The following is a 21,962-nucleotide window of genomic DNA, read 5'->3' on the forward strand; positions in this document are numbered from 1 at the left end:
GGAACTCAGTTCAACTTTTCTGACCTCTTTTAAAACTGTAGTTTGTACTGTATTGCATCATTCACAGTGGATTCATCTAAATCCCTGCCGCCACTGTAAACGAAGGCAGAATCTGCCTGATTTGAGAGGATTTGTTGATTATATTTATATTATATTAAGCTAAAGCTTTGAGGAGCTCAATGTGTGCATTGAATGTTTAAATCTGAAACTCAGATTACAGAATCTGCTTCACATAATCTCCATACAAACCCAGATAACAGCGATCGAAAAAGACTGAATATATGTCTGATCCCAGATGGCATTCGGGAATTGTGTCAGGCAAATGGATTCAAATGATTATAGCCAAAACACACAGATGATGTCACTGTACACTAATGGAGCAACACACACAATGGAAGGCCTGAGGTCATGAACTCTTGACCTGTTTGTCCAATCAAATCACTTGTTTCACCGACTGGTAACACCAGAGAGAACATCAGCATTGACCAACCAGGGTTTATGTGCTGATAATGGATGGAGAAAATGCCCTGAAAAATGAATGAATGAAGATGTTATCCTTCTTTGTTTATGCTTTGCTTTGCATGGATGAAAGTGCTTTGAAATGCAAATTAAACCTATTTTTATGTCACTTGCAAGCGCACACTGCCACAGCTTGCACTTTTAAATAAGCAAGCACGCATAATAAAACATGGTAGCTTTACAAGAAGGTCCCATTAGTTAACTAAATTAGTTAAAGGTAACGTTTTTGTTCAACATTATATAAATAATGAGTCCATACATCATCAATGATTCTTGCAAAACGTGTTTTTGTCATACCCTGATTCACAATGGTAAGTGTTTATTTTAAAGAGATGTCGGGGTGGTTTTCGCGGGAAATCGCGCGCATAGGTCACCTGCCCGTGCGTGTTTCGTCATATCCGTAAACAGAGGTTAGTTGTCACACGAGATCTTCCTTGACTTCTTTGACTATTTTCAAGGAAGTAGGCCTACCGTGTCTATTAATAGGTAAAGTCTTCAGCTGGTCAGCTTGAGATCCTTTCAATCTAAACTATCTCTTAAGCCTAATAGTGAATGTTTTATGAGCAGTAGGAGAATCATATTCATCCGCACATTCACGCAGAGACGAAGCACAACCAAACCAATGTTCTTCCGCAAAATGCAGTGTGTTAAAGGTATACATTTAATATTAACTATGAAAAAAACTTCTTAATATGAATATGCATTAATCTTACTAAATATGAATTTCAACATTTACTAATATATTACTAAAAATCAAAAGTTGCATCTTTTAACATTAATGGACCCGAGCTAACATGAACAAACAATAAACAGTTGCATTTTTATTAACTAACGCAAACGAAGATTAATAAATACTGTAACAAATGCATTTCTTATTGTTAGTTAGTGCATTAATTAATGGGACATTTTGCATACTGTTACCCAAAACATAGCAATTAATCAATCCAAAGTAAGAAAAGTAAGGGGTAGCTAGTCATTCATGAGGTGTTTTTATTAAACAGACACAAATGTTACTAGACAAGATTAGTTGGCTGAGTGAACACATTAAATCACAGGCTAGTAAATCCCTGAAAAAAGTGTATAGTCTTCATGTTAATAAACAGTACAACACCAACAGGTTAGAATATCCTGTTAAACTAGTGATTATCAAGATGAAAGATTGGTCACTTTAGTGCCATCTACTGCTGCAGCAAAACATATTCATGCTAAAAATAAAAACATGCGCACACAAAACTGGTCATATTTCACCCCAAACTCATATAGTGGAAATACAAAATTATATTTTGCATGAATAAAAAATTAAGTCTGTTTTAGAACCATAAATATGCATTACCATGTTGCAAAAATATTATTTAAAATTATTTAAATTGTAAAAGAAAATTCTAATTGTATGCTTTTTTTTATATGTGATGTTAGTATTTAATGTCTTTTTTTATTACTATAAAACTGCAAAAACAAGAAATATTGGAAATACAAGAAATACTGCAGTACTAAGACTTGCTATACAGAATAATGTGAATTACTACAAACGTTTAGATGCGCTAGTCATGGAAATGTAGGGGGAAAACTGATGAGAAAAAAAATGTCAATGCAAAAAGATCTTAATGTTTCTAAAATAGGCTTCACTTTTTTTTGATGCAAAATTAATTTCTTGTTTTTAGGGTGAAATATGACACGTTTACATGAGCTTCACTCATCGAGACCTTCATGATGATTGACAGTTATATTTTCGTCTGAGAACTCTTGCATAGAGATCATAAAGCTCACAATATAAAAACTATGGCATATATTTCAGCACTTCAAGGCATTTGAGATTTCAGTGATGATGTTCAGATTGTATTTTTGGTTTGCGAACGACAACCACAGGTTCTGATTCCCCTTTGGCATCAGTTACTGAAGACACTACATGTATATATTGATGCATCAACAGTTACAAAATATATATATTCTCTAGATATCATGCATAGTCTGATTAGATAGCAAAATAAAACACATAATAAACTATATTATAATAATGATAATGTCTCTAAGGCACAAATGAAATGCTATTTTGGCTGTGAACTTTATAAAGCTGCGAAGAGAGAGATTACTGTATTAGTTAACATGACACTATTATCTGACATATTAATGCTAATATATATGGGCAGGATTAATATGATAACGCCACATATCCAGTCGTCATGGTACGGTGTCTGTCGTCCCGGTTCTTCAGTCACTTCCTCCACACAGCTTCAGCAACAGTTTCTTATAATCACCAGATGTGTCTCCCTGATAAAAAAAAAATACTTCTGTTTATACCAGTGTGATATATTCTTAATATTCTATTTCTAGCTACAGGACAAATAAACTCTTTAATTTGCCAATTAATTATACTTAAATATGAATAATATACACCTCCTAAAATTAAATGACTATAATGTTTTTTAAAGAAGTATTTTATGGCAACATTTATTTGATCAAAAATTGTGAAATAATATTACAATTTAATATAGCAGTTGTCTATGTGAATATATAATAAAGTGTCATTTATTCCTGTGATCAAAGCTGAATTTTCAGCATCATTACTCCAGTCTTCAGTGTCACATGATTTGATGATCAAGAAATATTTATGATAATTGTCAAATTGTGTTCATATTTTTGTGGAAACTGCTTAAATGAAAAATAAAGCAAATGTTTCTTGAGCATCAAATCATCATATTATACTGATTTCTGAAGGATCATGTGACACTGAAGACTGGAGTAATGATGCTGAACATTCAGCTTTGATCACAGGAATACATTACACTTTACTGTATATTCACATAGAAAACATCTGTTTTAAATTAGAAAAATGTTTCACAATATTACTGTTTTCTTTACTCATATAAATGCCCCCTTGATGCAGCAGAAGAGTAGCCTGGGAAAACCCAGACAAACTTCCGGCAAATTTAGATTTGCTCTGCAAGTAGTCTGGCAAAGAGCTCATTCAAGCCCATTTCTAATCCATCGAAATCGCGGCACCAATCAGAAACGTTGAGGCGGGCTTTACACGATGACGATCGCTCTGATTGGTTTTAGGTCTATCCAATTGCGCCCAGAGGCATTTGAGCAACGTCCGTTCAACTTTTAAATGCATTATTATAATCAAATTGCAAACACATGAGGACAGTCTCCATGAAAGACCCACTGGCAGATGAACGTGCTACTACATTTCTCTCCGAAACGGTAGGAAATTAAATTAGATTTAATAGAGGATTTTAACTGTGACACGATGATTGACAGGGCAGTTTACGTGACAGGATGCACGCGACAGATCCGTCCGATAAAGATGACGAAGTAGTATGTCCCAAAGCTTGCCTACTTTTTTGCTACACATTCAAAAGTAAATACCTTTTCTTCACAAAAAGAGTACATACTTTTATGGCGTAGTGTAACTAGTGGGATGCAGCATATGGCTTTACACGATGACGATCGCTCTGATTGGTTTTAGGTCTGTCCAATTGCGCCCAGAGGCATTTGAGCGACGTCCGTTGGTGACGCCCCTTTGGAAATGGGTTATTAATGAAGCTTTGCCAGACCATAACTCATTTACTAGTGAGAATGGTCTGGTTTTAAAGGACAAGTTCGGTATTTTACACTTAAAGCCCTGTTTACAGATCGTTTCTGATGAAATAGAACGGTTAAGATTAAAATTTGGACACATGCTGCTGTCCCGAGAATTTTAGGTTTATTTCGCTTCTCCCCCCCACCTACACAATGGCAGTCTATGTGCACTGGAACAATCCTTCCTAAAATGCATTAAACTTTCGTTTACAAAGACGTGAAACTCACCGAGTGGTCAGGGGTGTTCACTGATATGCTCACACAAAAATCGCTGCAGAAGATGCTTTCCAACAGGTTTTATCGTAGTTTTTGTCCAACTCCATTGATTTGTATTGAATGTGCTGTGTGAGGTACGGTATTACTCCGCCGCTTCTTCTTCTGCTTCTTCTGTGTATTCAATGAAATGCCAGCGGTTTGCTTGCAATTGGCAAAGGTGCATTATCGCCACCAACTGGGCTGGAGTGTCTATTATTCAAGCTCTCAACGGAAGAATGTTCGGGTGTGAGACGTTTGGAAAAATAGATCCACAGTTTTACAACGAATGGTAAAACACCTGTTGGAAAGCATATTTTGCAGCGATTTTTGTGTGAGCATATCAGTGAACACCCCTGACCACTCGGTGAGTTTCATCTCTTTTTAAATGAAAGTTTAATGCGTTTTAGGAAGGATTGTTCCAGTGCACATAGACTGCCATTGTGTAGGTGGGGGGAGAAGCGAAATAAACCTAAAATTCTCGGGACAGCAGCATGTGTCCAAATTTTAATCTTAACCGTTCTATTTCATCAGAAACAATCTGTAAACAGGGCTTTAAGTGTAAAATACCGAACTTACCCTTTAACCAGGCTAGCAGAAGAGGCTTTTATTTAAAACAATACAAAATTATTCTAAACTCTTGATCTGTAGTGTATGTGCGTCTTATGAATAAAGCATAAGGATAAATGCAGTGTATTTTGTGTGTGTGTGTGTGTGTCTTACAGAGATGGCTGTGTAGAGAGACTTCCCGAACTGACGCAGATACTCCTGTCTGATATCCAACATGTCCACCTCAGCGCGGGTCACCATGATGCGGATCAGAGTCCTGTCTTTGGTGCCCGCACCCTAAACCAAAGACAAAATCATCATCTTCATCTTCATCATCATCATCGTCATGTATGCAGTGCCACTTTTCTAACAGGAAAAGAGGAAGTGCATGTACAATATATAATGCTAAGAAAACGTAAAAATAACCCACAAACAGCCACTTCCGAATGACCTCAGACATACATTATCATAGCAAAATATGCCTTTATATATATGTGTATTTATCAGCATGTTCTTCACCTGCATGGCCTTGTGGAGACGTTCAGCAAAATAGGCAGGAGTGTTTTTAATGCACTTCACTGAAACACAGCACAGACGGAGCATGATTATCAACAGAAACTAAACATTACTTCATATTCTACACAGAGGAATACTTTAAATATTATCAGTAATAACACATTTAATCAGTTCCAGAATATACATTTGATCATAAGCCTCCAATTTTACAATGTTTAGGAAGTTTTTAAAATCAAAACTTTAACACACATGTACAGAATATGGTAAAATCTAGCTAAAAACATGCAAATGTTTTATTTGCATGTTTTTAGCCAGATTTTACCATATACTGTACATGTGTTAAAGTTTTGACAAGAAGCCACAGGTAAATATTAATACAAATCACAACACTTTTCCCAGCTGATTTATCACAGTCCAAAAAGACAATTGTTTTGTATTACAAGGTTTCTGAAATGTTGTTTAAATATGGAAATTAGGCATAATCTAATTAATTATGCACTCATTTGCATATTTTTTCCAGAACACAAATCTGAACTTTGGATAAAGCCAGGTTCAAAATTCTCGTTTCATTTTGTTGACGTATTAGAGTTAAAGTTTTCACAGAGGAAATCTCTTATTATCACTCCATAAATCAGTGAATACTGACATATATGAACAAACTCCTCTGCAAAACCCTTCAGGGTATATAAATATGAATAAAACTTTAACGTTTGGTGAATGTAAAGCTGCTGAAGTGGAGATTTCTGACTAAAACTCACCAGCTTTACAGATAAGTATTGTTATTGAGATCTACAGACGCAAATGGTCAAAGCGCAATAAAACAAGCACTTAAAAGTGTTATAACAACACATTATTAAAAGACCAAAATCTCAAAATTGACCAGTGCATGAAAAACAATGATTTTGCACACAGAGTCATATTTGCATATGTAAAACATTTAGAAATTTTAAACGCATCATAATCTGCATCTTATTCAAAGCAAATGACTCAGTCTTGATCCTATTCCAGTGCTGTGATTGGCTGTTTCTTGCTGCTGCCCACTTCATCTAGATCAGCCATTGGCCGATATGTTTTTTGCTCAGGACCAATCAGAGTTCAGAACTCACCGACCGCCACCATGCCGTCCTCCACGTTTCCAGACATCTCCCTGCAGACGCTCTTCTCGATGTCTCGGCCACACATCTGCTGGTACTCATGAAACACTGCCAAAGACACCAGGAACCAACGTTACTGTCAAACCTGCTGCAATGCATCACTACATCCACATCATCAGAGAATAATGCCTTCATATTCAGTCTGTTCCTCGTGCACTATAACAGAAGACTTCTGATGTCGTAACTCAACTCAAACTTCATTTATAAAGCACTTACAAAACTACCCAGGCACAGAGAAAATGAAATACTTACAAAAATTAACAAAGTAAAAACAACTAGCCTAAATCACAACAGCCAAAATTACAAAACCGTATTCAAACAGCCTTAACCTCCTGGGACCCAAGAATAGACTTTTGTCCACTGTAGTGGACATTATATTTTAGTGAATTTCTCTGACATCATACATGTCACATGACACAACCTGGGTGTCCTGTAAAGAGCACATTCAGGACTTTTCAGAGAAAGCAAATGTTTGGAGGTTTCACCATGAAAACAACTTCTCCTTGGTCTTTAAAAATGTCTGACATTAATTTAGTGATCAAATGTAGCATTCTTATGGAAATATATTGGTATATATATTATATCTTATGGATGATAATATATTGTAATTATAATTTAAATTGGACTACTTTTCAAATTGTATTTCATAAAACAACATCTCAGGAAAATGTTAAGGGGTTTCAAATAAAAAAATACTTTCTGTTACAGAACAGGGCATTGATTTCATACATGTCCACTGTAGAGGACATCAGGACTTACATCATGTTTATCAGGCATTTTGGGAGACACAACAAGTGAATATGGAAATAAATTATACATCAATATTCCTATGAAATATTAGATATTATTATGAAAATGTTGTCAATTATTACTCCAATTATTACACTTCTTTTTTCATTAAATGTTGCTCCAAGAACACATTAGATACAGTGTATAGATACATTGCATTGAATGGGAATATTAATTTATGGCCATTTTACCCACATATTGCATAAAGTAAAATGGTGTATCAATTCATTCCGTTATTTCTTTCATAACATAGTTGAGAATCATCTTTATACAAATTTTGGTTAAAAAAAAATCCTGAAAACCCAAAATTTATTGGTGATTGAAAAAAAAATCCCATTGTTTTTGCCTATACATATAATTTCATGTCATTTTATTTTTTAAACAACTTAGTCCTGGTGTCCACTACAGAGGACATAGCATAACATATGAATAAAATATTATTTTTCAAAAATGTTTTTTTACCATTTGTTTATTGTGCTCTAAACAATGTGATGACATGGAAAAAAACTATATTCAAAAAACTTTTTTTTTCTGGGTCTCAGGAGTTAATGTCAGCATTGAAAACATAAATTTGAAGTCAACTGGATGATTGCTATGATCCTAAATGTTTTTTGAGCTTGTAGACTGGGGGTTTAACTTCAGTGCGTCACAAAAAATAGCTTTGGAGTAATATGACCAGAGATGCACCGATATGAACATTTTGGCCGATACCTAGAATTCTTTATGACTTGAAAGCCGATAACCGATATAAACTGGCTGATAAAGCGGAATCCAAATTTTGATACAATTTTTTAGTGCCTGATAACAAAAACAAAAGTTTCACCATTAAAATCCAAGTCCCAAACACACAATTATAATATTCTCATTATAATGATATGTAGCCGATGCGCTGCACATGTTGCACTGAACTGTATTATTTTCCCTTTTTGAAGTGATTTCAATCATATTTCAAGCAATTCAAAACCATCATGTTGAACAGTGCAGATCTGAAGTGTCTCAGCTGAAGGAAATAATAAATGATTTATCAGCTTTAATATATCGGGCACATTTTCTTATTAAGCCTATAGCGATAACATTAAAAATAAACGATAAAGATATGGTGGCTGATATATCGTGCATCCCTAAATATGATTAAATGAGGGCAGAGTTTGTGCCAATTTTAGTCTAATGAAAAGCAAATAATGCAACTGGAAATAATATGTTTTCATAGTGTTCATCTATCTTTCTCTCGATGACTGGTGTTAAACACACTGTCCTAGTTCAGGAACCGCAGTGGGCCGGTGGTTTTACCTTGCCTGAGATGAGGTTTACTGCGAGCGCACAGAACCGCATTAAACTGAGACTCATCCGTGCCGACTTTATTCTCTCCTGCGGCGTACAGTTTCTGCAACACACAGAACATCCCACACACGTTCAGCAGCCCAGAATACACATGCACACTAAAACATCAATTTGTTTAAGCAAATCAAGTCTTTTCTCCAACCTGAGCGTCCTGTTTGGCCAGAGAAACATCCACAGTCTCTCTCTCGTCTCGATTACCCTGAGAACAAATAATCAAAACTACTTCATCCACACAGCTGTGATTTCACTTCCTGTTTTTGATGGGAAACTGATATTTTGTGTTTATTAATTAAAATTAGCAGTATTGCAAATGTGTTTTTGGTACTTGAAAATTGTGACACCTCAGTTTATGGTCCACTTCTGACTATTAACTAGTTGCTTATTATCATGCATATTGCTAGGATATTGGCTGTGTATTAGTACTTATAAAGCACATATTAATGCCTTATCCTGCATGATCATATTCTACAGGTGAAACTCGAAACATTTTGAATATCGTGCAAAAGTTATAATTTTTATGATTATGGCTTACAGCTTAGGAAAACCCCAAATTCAAAATCTCAGAAAATTAGAATATTACATTAAACAAAAAAAAAACAAAAAAAGGATTTTAAATACAGAAATGTCGGCCCTCTGAAAAGTATAATCATATGTACATAGTTATATATACTAAATATATTAGTTTCACCTTTTAATTAGAATTACTGAAATACACAAACTTTTGCACAATATTCTAATTTTTCGAGTTTCACCTGTACATCCCTTAAAGTCGTAGTTAATATTGAGATTTGGACCCTAAACTAAAGTGTTACCAAAATATAAATATTAGATTAAAATCTTAAAATTGAATAACTTAAATGAAAATAAGAAATGTTGCCTTGGTAAATAACTGAAATAAGTTTAATACTCAAATAATAAATAATACTCAAATAAATATAAATTAAATATAATTAAAAATATAATATAATTGAATAAAAGCACATAATAACATTACAATAACTTTAGCTAAAATTAAAATGAAAATTATTATATAATTCAATATTACTAAAAATGCTATAATGGTGTATATAAATAATATGAAAAGAGAAAATGTTTTATGAACCACATTTAGAGAAATAGATATTGCTTTCTATTTTCCCTGTTTAATAAATAAAATAAACTACATTTTCACAAATATGGATGGATGATAGACAGATAGATAGATAGAACGATAGAACAATAGATAGATAGAATGATAGAACGATAGATCGAGAGATAGACAGATAGAACGATAGATAGATAGACAGACAGACAGAACGATAGAACGATAGAAAGACAGATAGAACGATAGATAGACAGACAGACAGACAGACAGAACGATAGAAAGACAGATAGACAGAAAGACAGATAGAACGATAGATAGAACGATAGAAAGACAGATAGACAGAACGATAGATAGATAGACAGACAGACAGAACGATAGAACGATAGAAAGACAGATAGAACGATAGATAGACAGACAGACAGACAGACAGAACGATAGAACGATAGAAAGACAGATAGACAGAAAGACAGATAGAACGATAGATAGAACGATAGAAAGACAGATAGACAGAACGATAGATAGATAGACAGACAGACAGACAGACAGACAGACAGACAGATAGATAGATAGATAGATAGATAGATAGATAGATAGATAGATAGATAGATAGATAGATAGATAGATAGATAGATAGATAGATGCACTAATATGCATCTGTAATATATAAAAGGAGAGGCCAGATGATCTCCTGTACCTGGGAGAGAGAGATGAGCAGACGCCGGAAGTGTCCTGACGTGTCACTGCTGATGGCGTCCTCCAGAGATTTACCGTAATCTAAACAACAAACACTGATCTGAGTTCGTCACACACACACACACACACACGCGTGCGTGCGCTGGGGTCTGTAGGAGTTGGTCATACACACGCGTGCGCTGGGGTCTGTAGGAGTTGGTCACACACACGCGTGCGCTGGGGTCTGTAGGAGTTGGTCACACACACGCGTGCGCTGGGGTCTCACGAGGTCTGCGAGAGCGACTCACCTGCCTTATACACCCTCGTGATCTCCTTGATTTCAGCATTACTCCGAGAGGACAGAATCTCGATGAGACAGGCCTCGTCGGTTCCCGCACCCTGAAAACACGAAGAACCATCATCATCATCATCATCATCATCACAGCATTTCCTGGAACATGAGCATCATCTGAACTGTGCTGCTGCTTATTTCAACCTTTCTGAACACAGATCTGTAGGAAAATGGTTGTAATACAGGAATACAGGCTCTAAAACGCTCAGAATATTATTGCAAAAACATTTTTTTTAAGTTGTAAAGAAAATGTACTGAACTAAAAAAATTTACTCTATACAAAATAATTTGAACTCTCTAATTGAAAGAAAAACTAAGCCATATGTCTATCCAAGTTGTCTTCCAAATCTGCAATGTTTTAAAGAAAAAAGGAATCGATTCTGAACTGAAACGAGTCGTCAGTAATTCCAGTCTCACTTCCTGCTGAAGGTTTGTAACTAATTTGCATAATGCCAGTCTATGGTCTTGATTGGCTGAACAGCGTCTCTTAGCCCCGCCCTCAAACACTGTAGTGTATCTGAGACTGGAAGAGTTTGGTTCGTGTTGTTCATGTCGAGAAGACGCTGTTTTCTGCTGATAAAGCAAATCCACTTTGATGAGATTGACCAATCACAACAGACTGAGCTATCTGGCCAATCAGAGCAGAGCAGCTCTCAGAGAGGCGGGGTTTAGAGACTGAATCTGCAGACGAAGCGTTTCAGACACTGTGAGAAAAGAGCTGATGCTGCAATGATTATTATGAGAATATTAAAGTGTTTTTGACCTTGAGTGCATGCAAACATGTTGTTGGAGACTCTAAAACAACATTAGAAGCTTCCGAATTATATGTGATGGCGGGGAAAGGCAATAAAAAAAGCATGCCACGTGACACACGCTTGGCAAAGTTAACAGGAGGATTTGTTGTGGATTGAGCGGAACTGAAATACACGTTTATAATGTTTGTAAACGTTTTGTTTTATTTACCTGTTGTTGGTTTTAATACAATAAAAATGTGAGACACACATGCAACTTTTTTTTACTTGGTGCGACGTATACGGTTCTTCCTGATAACCACAGCTGGGAAACAAGAAGTGTTTTTATTGGCTGAAATCCCTGTGCATCCTTATATTCACAGCCTGATAGTTTATCAGCGAGTTTTAAAACATGCAATCAACAGGTTTCTTTCATTTTCTCCACAGTGAGGGACGATAATAATCACAGACAGAGAGTCCGGCAGGATTTCTGCTCTCTACTCTGTAATTACCTGCCCGTGTTTCATTAATGAGCTCTGTGTAACACAAGCACCAGCGTATGAGATCTGTGCTGTAATGCATGCTAGACTGGGTGAGTGAGTTAGCATGTTTCCCTGCATACTGGGATAAAGCGCTGTTAGCATTACATGAGGACGTTCCAGATCAGTCACTTATGAAGCTGCATTCAGTTAGGATGCTCACAAGGATTTGAAACAGAGACATTTAAAATCATCATGAAATCACTTCTTAATTTTAATGGAATATTGCAGTATTTATTATAGATGATTCATCAGTGCACATCATTATTGTTTTAAAGCCATGTCGCTCGTAATCTTGAATCAGATTAACTTAACCTTGATGTGGGCGGGGCAACCTGTCACTCACATGAGATCCACCAATGGCAAACCACAACCATCCAAACAAAATCAAGCCCCGCCCACATTTGTTCTTGTTCCAGAAGCCATTTAGGATATACGCCACAATAGGAAAGAAAAAACTAGCACAACTTCCAATTTGTTGTCACAATTTCATGCCAACTTTAAATACCGTAGCAAAATATCTAGTATCTCAATGGATTTGGACACATTTTCCTGTAAAATCAAGGAAAAAATAAAACCTCACCGCAATGGCCTGCTTCATCTCATAGGCATCGAGTTGTGCCGGAGACTTCAGCATGTTCAGCACCAGATCTTCAAAGTTTCCCGTCAGCTCTGACTTCAGGTCCTTCACCAGATCCTGGAAAACGTCATTACGAATGCAAAGTTACACACAATGGCAGATCTTCCACATGAATCTGATGCTTTGTTCCTCATGTTCACCTTGCCGTAGGTGGTTTTGTACGCCGCCAACAGCGGCACACGCTGCTTGATGGTTCGACTGCCAAGAAGCTCAACGATGGCGTTCTCATCGGTTCCTGTGAGCAAAACAGATCCAGTCACTATCAGGACTCGGTATTTCAAGATGTGACTGTATGCAAACATTTCTGTGGTTTAAATGAATCAAAGTCAATCAATGTCTTCTCACCGAAACCCTTCATGGCTTTCCGTAACACCTCGACATCTTTGAGAGAGTCGGCACCAGGGAAGTCCTTCATGGACCCACGGTATCCCTTCTGAACACACACATCACAGGAAACAGTTCAAATCAGTTACATTTAAGAATGTTACAATTTAAAAATTGTAACATTCTTAAATATATAAATGGCATATCTGTATATGCATAGTTCTGTCTATTGTGTATTTTCTATATTTGTATTACTGTATCATATTGTATTTATTTATTAGTGTGTTATATTCCTATTTATAGCTTTTATCCCCATGCATGTCTATTTTCTGCACTGGAAGCTCATGTCACCAACACAAATTCCTTGATTCTGAAAAGATTACTTTTTTAACGATTAAAAAAATAACTAAATATTCAAATTTAAAAAAATATTCATCCTTGTTTTCATGTAGTGAAATAAATACACATAGTATATACACTGTATATATACACACACACACACACACACACACACACAACCGTTCAAAAGTTTGGGGTCAGGTTTTTCTTTTAAAGAAATGAATACTTTTATTCAGCAAGGATGCATTACATAGACAAAGTGACAGTAAAGACAATTAGAATATTACAAAAGATTTTTTATTTCAATGCTGTTCTTTTGAACTTTATATCCTTCAAAGAATCCTGAAAAAACAAATTTATGATAGTTTGCACAAAAATATGAAGCAGCACAACTGATTTCAACATTGATAATAATCATAAATGTTTCTTGAGCATCAAATCCTCATATTATAGTGATTTCTGAAGGATCATGTGACACTGAAGACTGGAGTAATGATGCTGAAAACTCAGCTTTGATCACAGGAATAAATTACAGTTTACAATATATCCACATAGAAAACAGCTATTTTGAATTGTAATAATATTTTACAATTTTAACTGTATTTTCGATTAAAAAAAAAATGCAGCCTTGGTGAGCAGAAGAGACTTTTCAAAAACATTTAAAAAAAAAAAAAAATCTTACCAACATCAAACTTTTGAACGGTATGCAAATGATTAAACATTATTTTATATTCATTTTCACACAAAATATGTCATTAGGGAAGTAAATGCATAGTGAAAGCTATTTCGCATTTACTTTTAACTAGTTAACTAAAAAAAAATTGCGTGTCCAATTTCCTGTTTCAATGGTGAGTTACTAAACCATTGAGGGCAAGTATTGTTTCTTCAGTTTCCTGTTTTTTTGTGTGTGTGTGTGTGTGTCTTTCTTCTGGAAATTAGCCGTGAAACTAGGCACATTCAGAGAAATTAATTTTTAATGTCAGGATTTTTTACACTTTATATACTTTTTATACATTTTCTTGACAATTTGTTCCTGGATTTTCATTGTGACAAAGCAATTCTAGATGATGAGACTGTGATTGTGGGAATCGTGAAAATCTAAACCGAACAGAAGCGTACAAGCTTATATTGGCGGATAAAGCGGGCAGTCTCTCACATTGACAGCAGGACCGGCCGGTGCTGTTGGTCCCGCAGGAACGCCGCCTCCGTACCCGGGCATTGACGGGTTTGGCACCGGGGCACCTGGGTAACCTGGCATGGGCTGCTGTCCCGGCGCTGGCATCCCTGGGTAACCCTGAGGCATTCCTCCTCCAGGCTAGAAGATCATGCACATGATTAGTTTCATCAAGTTCTGTACTTCTGAAATGCATTTAAAAAAACACAATATAACTGATCATGCACAATAAAAGAGGCAGAAATAAAGGGATACTTACAGCTCCAAACCCAGGTTGGCCGCCCCATCCTCCTGCTAACAACATAAAGAACAACTATGACACAATGTCTATCACAGGACAGATTCAGATTGTTTTATTTAGAGCCATGTCAGCATTCAAAGCTATTTTCATAGCAGTAAATTCAATTACAAAAATACAAATATCATATAAATACAATAAAAACCAAACAAACAAAAACAGCAAGTCATATTATACAAGATTTTTTAAATTAACATATCAATCACAGGAAAGACACACAACAAACACATGAAAGTCAAAACACAAGAAACATGCAGCTATAGATGTTTTTACAAAAGATGCATAATGCATGAAAAGCAGAAATGGATTCATGTGAAATGCATCTTTTATGGCCATTGATGAAATCAATTCCACCTCCCCAAATATTTAAAAATATAAACCGTTTTAATGGATTAATTAAATGTAAATAATCCAAATTAATGTCTAAGCAAATTAATTCACAAAACTTTAACAATTTAATAATTTAAACACTTTCAACTCCAATATTAATTTTTTATCAGCATGAAAACAGATAAATATATATATATATATATATATATATATATATATATATATATATATATATATATATATATATATATATATATATATATTCAAACACTTTCCCCTCCAATATTGATTTGTATCAGCATGAACGTTCATCATCGTCAAATCAGAACGACATCTTATTTTTAACTGCCAATGCATTTCATAAGTGCTCAGTTTTTCAGACGCTATGATCAGTTTCCCACAAATGACATTAGAGCCTCCAGAAGAACACACAGTTCAACAGACACTAGTCTCTGCTAGGGCTGCACGATTGATCACAATTTACATGTAATCGCACTTAGACCGATTTGGCTTATCGTGATTTTTAAACCGCAAAGGCTGTGTAAGAAGCCACATCCCCTCACAGAAGCATGAGCTCAACTGTCGTTATGAAGTGAGTTTGGAGTAAAAGCATGTTATTAAATGTTGTCTTCTGTTGGACAAGAGGTTCATAAATGCTTCTCATGTTTGGAAAGATATTTGACGCGTGTTGCTTTTTCAAATGCACGTTATAAGCAACTCAAACTCACAGTGCTTTCAGATGGAGCAGCGTTTACAGAGCCGTACGTCACTGACAAGCTGCACATAAAAAATTATTATAATAATCGCAGCCTTTGCGATTTCAAAATCACGATAAGCCAACTCGATTTAAGTACGATTACATATAAATTGTGATTAATCATGCAGACCTAGTCTCTGCATACACGAACACCCACAATGCTTCAGCATGCCGAGCTCAGGGCGTTTTCACACGTCATCGCAAACATGCACAGCGCACGACAGAAAACAGAACGCGGGTCAATATATTGTGTTTTTTATTAATTTGGTGCCATTATGCACAGCTGAGTGAACAACACAGGTTTACTGTGTGTCATAAGGTGGCTTTCTGCTGCTTGCAAAACTCTCTTGAGGAGACAGTGGATTTCCATTCATGTGTTGCCCTGATTCCACGCGCTGTGCGCGAATACACTGCAGGCTCACTCTCGCTCGTATCCAAGGTCAATCATCAACACTATCATCCCTTACATGTGTTTTTTTTAACTAAATACATCATAATCAGCTAAAACGCATGCGCAGGTTACTTTACTTCCTGAACAAGTGCACACCCGAGTCCGTGTTGCTTTCACATTCACGCGAATCGCGAGTGCAACCGAACTCAGTGCGCCTCCTTTAGGTAGTCTCGGGATCGGGACCCCAGTGCGCACCCGGGTCCACATGACAGCGTTCACATTAGCGATGTTTCATGCGAACCGACCCCCGTTCCGAACTAAACTGCCAGTGTGAAAGCACCCTTAGATGCATACTCTCAAGAAATCGTGTATTCTTTAGCACCCTCAGAGTAGCCGGACTCACCTGCGGGGGGCATGTTGGGGTAGGTCCCGGGCTGGGCGGCCGGGTAACCTCCAGCCTGTGGTGGGAACCCTCCTCCCGGGGCAGCTGGGTATCCACCCGCGGCCTGGGGGGGGTATCCGCCGGCCTGGGGGGGGTATCCGGCTCCGGGGGGGTATCCGGCTCCGGGCTGAGGCTGATAGTATCCCGCCTGGGGAGGATAGGCTCCGGGTTGGGGGGGGTATCCAGCCGGGGCCTGTTGTTGATATGGGCCGGAGCCGGGGGGGAAGTTTCCACCTGCGGGAGGATATCCGGGGTAACTCATCTCTGACACCTGGAGAACATTCACATGGTTATTTTAAAATCACAGTCACATGCAAAAGCAAAACAGATTCAGTAACGTGAAGTCTTCACCAGAGCAATTCTGAGGCCCGTTTCTGAAACAGGAGTGAATGAGGGTGTCGTTGAATCATTCATTAGAATGATTCGTTCATAAACGTGGATTCAATCGGCAATGGAACTGAAACCGTGATCACGCAGTGACTCTAATGTTTGGAACTATTTTTGTTGGCAAAATAGACGAAAAACTGACAATATTGGGTTTGAAAGGTAAGTCACCTATTAGCCTATTAACTCACTGTGACTGAAACTGAATTGCTGTATAAAATCAACGAGTGCGTTTACATGCACGTTCCTAACCCGATTATGCTTATGCCAGCAAACACAGAACGTTGGCACAACGTATACCCAACCTTCTAACAACGTCTTAAAAACATGGCCTAAAGGTTGCGGAAGTGCAATTTGATTACCAGTTTTAATGAAGTTGAATTAACGTAACTTTCTGTCATTTTTCTCTTTCAAAGTGTACACTTGCAGGTGTTGATTATAATTAATTTACTGTTAGGCCCATTAAATAATAATAAGGATAAACAATATTTAAAAAGTATATAATTATCTAACATCTGACGAATTAAAAAATTAACCTCAAAACATAACATGCTAAATGGGGGATATCTATATCTAGCATAAAAAAATAAATTATCAGAACGTCGCGTCTTACGACTTTGCCATAGTAGGAATGCAACGTGCCACAGACGTTGCCACAACGTAAATGTGTTTGCTGGGAATAAGCCGACAATGCATGTGATTATGTAAACGCGTTAACATGTTTTCCTTTATCGGAGTAATAAACAGCTTAAACATAAACTGATCGTCATTTTTGCCCCTTAGCCTAGCCCGGTTTCACCCATCATGTGAACGCATTAACCTGTTCTTTGAGCTTACTGAAGTGCGCATGCGTGAGAATGACAGGAACACGTCCTTCCTTACTGTGCATTTAGATTTAAACACATCCAGAGCGAGGAAATATATCACAACACAAGAAATTATAAAACTGTGTTTCATCTCGTGCAGAAGTGCCACAGACAAAATGCTGAATCATATACCGAGAGGATAATATGCGAGTTTCTAAGTTTCCAGCTGACATGTTGGAAAACTATTCCGTTTTTAATGCTTTATTATTAATAATTACGTGTTGACTTCACTACTGGGAAAACCGGACTTATTACTAGTCTTGTAAACACGCTTTAGGCTATACTTGCATTGCCGGGCTATTGGCATTGCATATAAACCGGGAAAACGGGTTATTTCAAGAAACTCATTTTTGTGAGTTATCTTATCAGTGTATTGTGTGCCTGTAAACGAGCTCATTATCACATTTTTAAACGTGCTGATATTCGGGGGGGGGGGGGGGAGGAACACTTTTGCTCGTGTGATATTGCATATAAATATTAAAAACAAGAACTTATACAGAGATTTTTTTCTTGGTTTTTGGAAGCATTATTATTCATTTCGGTGGCATTTTTGCTCCAAGCCTAGGCTACGTTAATTTCCGCCCCTGGTGCGTGTGCGTGTGTGTGTGTGTGTGTGCGTGCGTGTGTGTGTGTGTGATGGTGGGGGAAGGGCCGCTTTTGTTCAAGTGAAACGGATTGAGCAAAGCAAAGCCTGCTACTGGTCTTCACCAACAACACCACATCACTGTCATTCTGGAGAACATAATCATCAGCAGCAACTCAGATGTGATAAATGATGTTGATAAAACAACATCAGAGGACAAATAACCATAAAACTTCAAATGATTGCAGTTCAGCGCTCTACTGTATTTCAGTATATAAGTCATTTCATGCTATCTTAATTGCAATGCACTTATCTGTGAACTAAATAAAGCCTGTTGGAGGCATGAACATGATTCAGTAGTTCAGATGTGATTCTGTGTGTCGCTTCATCTTACTGCTGAAATCCTGGAGTCCAGAACAATCATCTTTCTTTAATTCATTCACTTTGGTTGACCTCAAAAAATATTCAGTACTATGATAGATGACTGACTAGATAGATAACCCTATAAAGAAATATAAATATATTTAGAACTTATTTTTTATCCCTAATTGCCATTTTTGTTTGTTTACAACTGACTTTTCCTAGAGCTCCTCCTGCCCGATTTTAGGGAAAAATCAGGTCCATCGGAGACGTCCAGCCGAATAAACACCACAGACACAGTGTAAAACTACATGCAAATAAGATACACCGATGTTTTGCCAGATGAGAAGTTTAATCTATGTATCATATTTTTACTACTTTAATTCATTTTTCTCTAATTCATTTTATAACTGTATCATTTATCTCTTTTAATTCCTTTTATAACCGTTTTAATTTCCCTTGCTTTTGTTTTGTGCTTATTTTCCATGTAAAGTACTTTGAATTGCCATAGTGTATGAAATGTGCTATATAAATAAAAGAAAATGTTTTTATTTATTAATACACTGAATTACACTAAATATTTAAAAACTCTTATATATATCAATGGTCTATGTTCCTATGAATTTCTTTTTAATGACAATTCCCAGAGCCGGGGCCACCCTGTCTGTGTTCAACATCTCAACACACAACTCCTGGATCAGCATGATCAGAAACCTTTAGAGACTGCGAGGAGTGAATATTGCATCATTGCAATCATTGAATATTGCATCATTGCAATCCAACACGGATGAGTGTGATCCCACTGAGCAAACAAGTGTCTGTGTGGAGCGGCAGGTTTATCAGGTGTGTTATGTAGGCTATAGGTTGACAGAAGAATAAATGAGTTTAAGTTACAAAGTTGGTTTTTAGAAGAATTTCAAGTATTTCTGCATGAATTTGATCAAAGATAAAAGTAGATCTTAGAGCAAACGAAATTGTCATTTGACCATCCCTCTATAAATATTCATCCATGACATTTAATATTTTGGTTTTCATCACGGTTTGTCTTTCTTCAGAAAAAAAATAAATAAAAAATGAACAAAATAAAAAAATAAGAGCCAAGGAAGTTTCTGAAATTTGGTTGATTTAACAGTGAATGACCCAGAGCTGTGATCATAAAACTAAGCATTTAAATATCATTATTATTATTGGCAGATATAGAGTGACAACTGATATTTACATGCATTTTATGTCAGTCTCTGCAATACTGTCAGAAAAAAAGAGGTACAAAAGCGGTCACTCGGGCGATAACTTTTTAAAAGGTACACAAAAGTGAACCTGGAACTGCCTCAGGGAGAGCTTTTGTACCTCTTTTTCTGAGAGAATATCAGATAATCTCTTTGTAATCTCTTTGATTACAAGCATCAGAATTTCATCTTATGTTTTGTCCATATACATATCAGCATCTGCGCTTAATTTTACTCAGTTTGAGTCTCTGAATAAAATTGAGGTGGGTTTTCTTCCACAAGCTCAATACTCTCACCATATCATATTAAACACCTTCCTATAATTAAATCTTTTTAAGTAAAAACATTTACATTCATTTGCAATTTTTAGATTAAACTTACAAATCTAGTAGAAACGCCTCAGAACTGCATAACTAGAAACACATTTGATAGGAATTTCAACTAATTCTTCAGGACACACTTTTAAAATCCCCTTATATTTCCTTTTTAAGGGCCAGAAAACACATACGGTTTAGTATTTGTTTAATATGGTTCTTTTTTATCTGATTATATGACTTGGACACACTCTAAAAAATGCTGGGTTGTTTCAACCCAACGTTGGGTCAAATAAACCCAGCATTTTTTAGATTTTTTTAAGTTACTGAACCCTTAACAATTAACCTGTGCATAAATGCATTTATGCACAGGTTAATTGTTAAGGGTTCAGTAACTTTCTGTGACTGCATGCTGTAGTAACCAGTGGTTTAACTCAGTGATCAGTGGTTATCCTGCTATTACTAGAGTAATGCAGCTTTTCTCTTACACATCTCATGTCTGAACTTGTACTGATTAACTCTCACTACGACAATCGCACACTACGCACACTACACACACTACACACGGTTTGACCATTCAGCATCGCTCTCTGCCTAAAGAAAAAAAATGGCAGCCAAATATTTCAGATTTCACGACAACACACCCTGAAAAAATCTGAACCAACACACATCTTAATCCACAAACACTTAGAACATTCGACAGAGTTTTCGATGACAAACATCTGACGGACATTTTAACGCGGATTAAAGCGGAATGGTTACATTGTATCACGCGCGTTCTGTAAACACACGCGCGTCACACTGAAAACCGAACAAACGCGTCAAACACTCGATACATTGTTGTTTTAACGTAGAAAACCATTGTAAAGGCAACACTTACTTGGATGTGTGATGTGATGTGAGGAATGGATCTCGTGAGTTTTGGCAGAATGAGGAAGTGAGGGAGGGCGTCAGTCTGGCACAGTGGGTGTGTCTCGATCCTGTCCACATACAACCACAAACAAAACGCAGGCCTATCCCTGTTCTCAAGCATATATGACTCCTATATACATGCTCTACTTCTAAAGCAAATCCAAGAGGCGTGTGTGCATGCCTTGAATAATGATTTTGTTTGGGTTGTTACCAGGGTTGTTTTGTTTTACTACTTATATATAATTAACTATTTTATATCCCTATTTGTTTTTAGTTTTTAATTACCAAGTAAACTAATACTTACTACTTTTAGTATAACTATCCAAATTGTGACAAGTAACTTCCAGTCTAGTAAATTGCAAATATAATATAATATAATATGATAATACAATATCATGTAATATAATATAATTAGTGTTGTGAAATCGATTAATCGCCTCTAACATAAAGGTTTTTGTTAATATTATATATGTGTGAAAAAATAACTTTTATGTTTATGCGATTAATCGATTTGACAGCACTATATTAATATATATATATAT

At 36.4% G+C, this 21,962-nt stretch overlaps 1 protein-coding gene across 1 annotated transcript; it reads right to left on the reverse strand.

The window, feature by feature from the left end:
- Positions 1-1,489: 1,489 nt before the first annotated feature.
- anxa11b (annexin A11b) lies at positions 1,490-21,537 on the reverse strand. Its single transcript, XM_079851194.1, has 15 exons — positions 21,389-21,537; positions 16,737-17,046; positions 14,817-14,851; positions 14,540-14,698; positions 13,066-13,153; positions 12,861-12,955; positions 12,664-12,777; positions 10,767-10,857; positions 10,481-10,560; positions 8,845-8,901; positions 8,652-8,745; positions 6,525-6,620; positions 5,422-5,480; positions 5,077-5,199; positions 1,490-2,787 (listed from the first exon to the last, which is right to left on the reverse strand). Exons 2-15 carry the CDS (start codon positions 17,035-17,037, stop codon positions 2,728-2,730), a joined length of 1,452 nt encoding a protein of 483 aa, XP_079707320.1. The 5' UTR covers positions 17,038-17,046; positions 21,389-21,537; the 3' UTR covers positions 1,490-2,727.
- Positions 21,538-21,962: the final 425 nt, after the last annotated feature.

This window comes from Squalius cephalus (genome assembly GCF_949319135.1).
Source record: "Squalius cephalus genome assembly, chromosome: 19".
Classification (NCBI taxonomy): Eukaryota; Metazoa; Chordata; class Actinopteri; order Cypriniformes; family Leuciscidae; genus Squalius; species Squalius cephalus.

Bases quoted from the DNA above. Each gene is read 5' to 3' on its own strand.
- anxa11b (XM_079851194.1), bottom strand. From the start codon at position 17,037: ATGAGTTACCCCGGATATCCTCCCGCAGGTGGAAACTTCCCCCCCGGC. The intron at 8,902-10,480 runs GTACAGGAGATC...ATTTGTTCTCAG, and splicing joins TGCTCATCTCTCTCTCCCAG to GGTAATCGAGACGAGAGAGA. The intron at 6,621-8,651 runs GTAAAACCACCG...TGTCTTTGGCAG, and splicing joins TAAACCTCATCTCAGGCAAG to TGTTTCATGAGTACCAGCAG.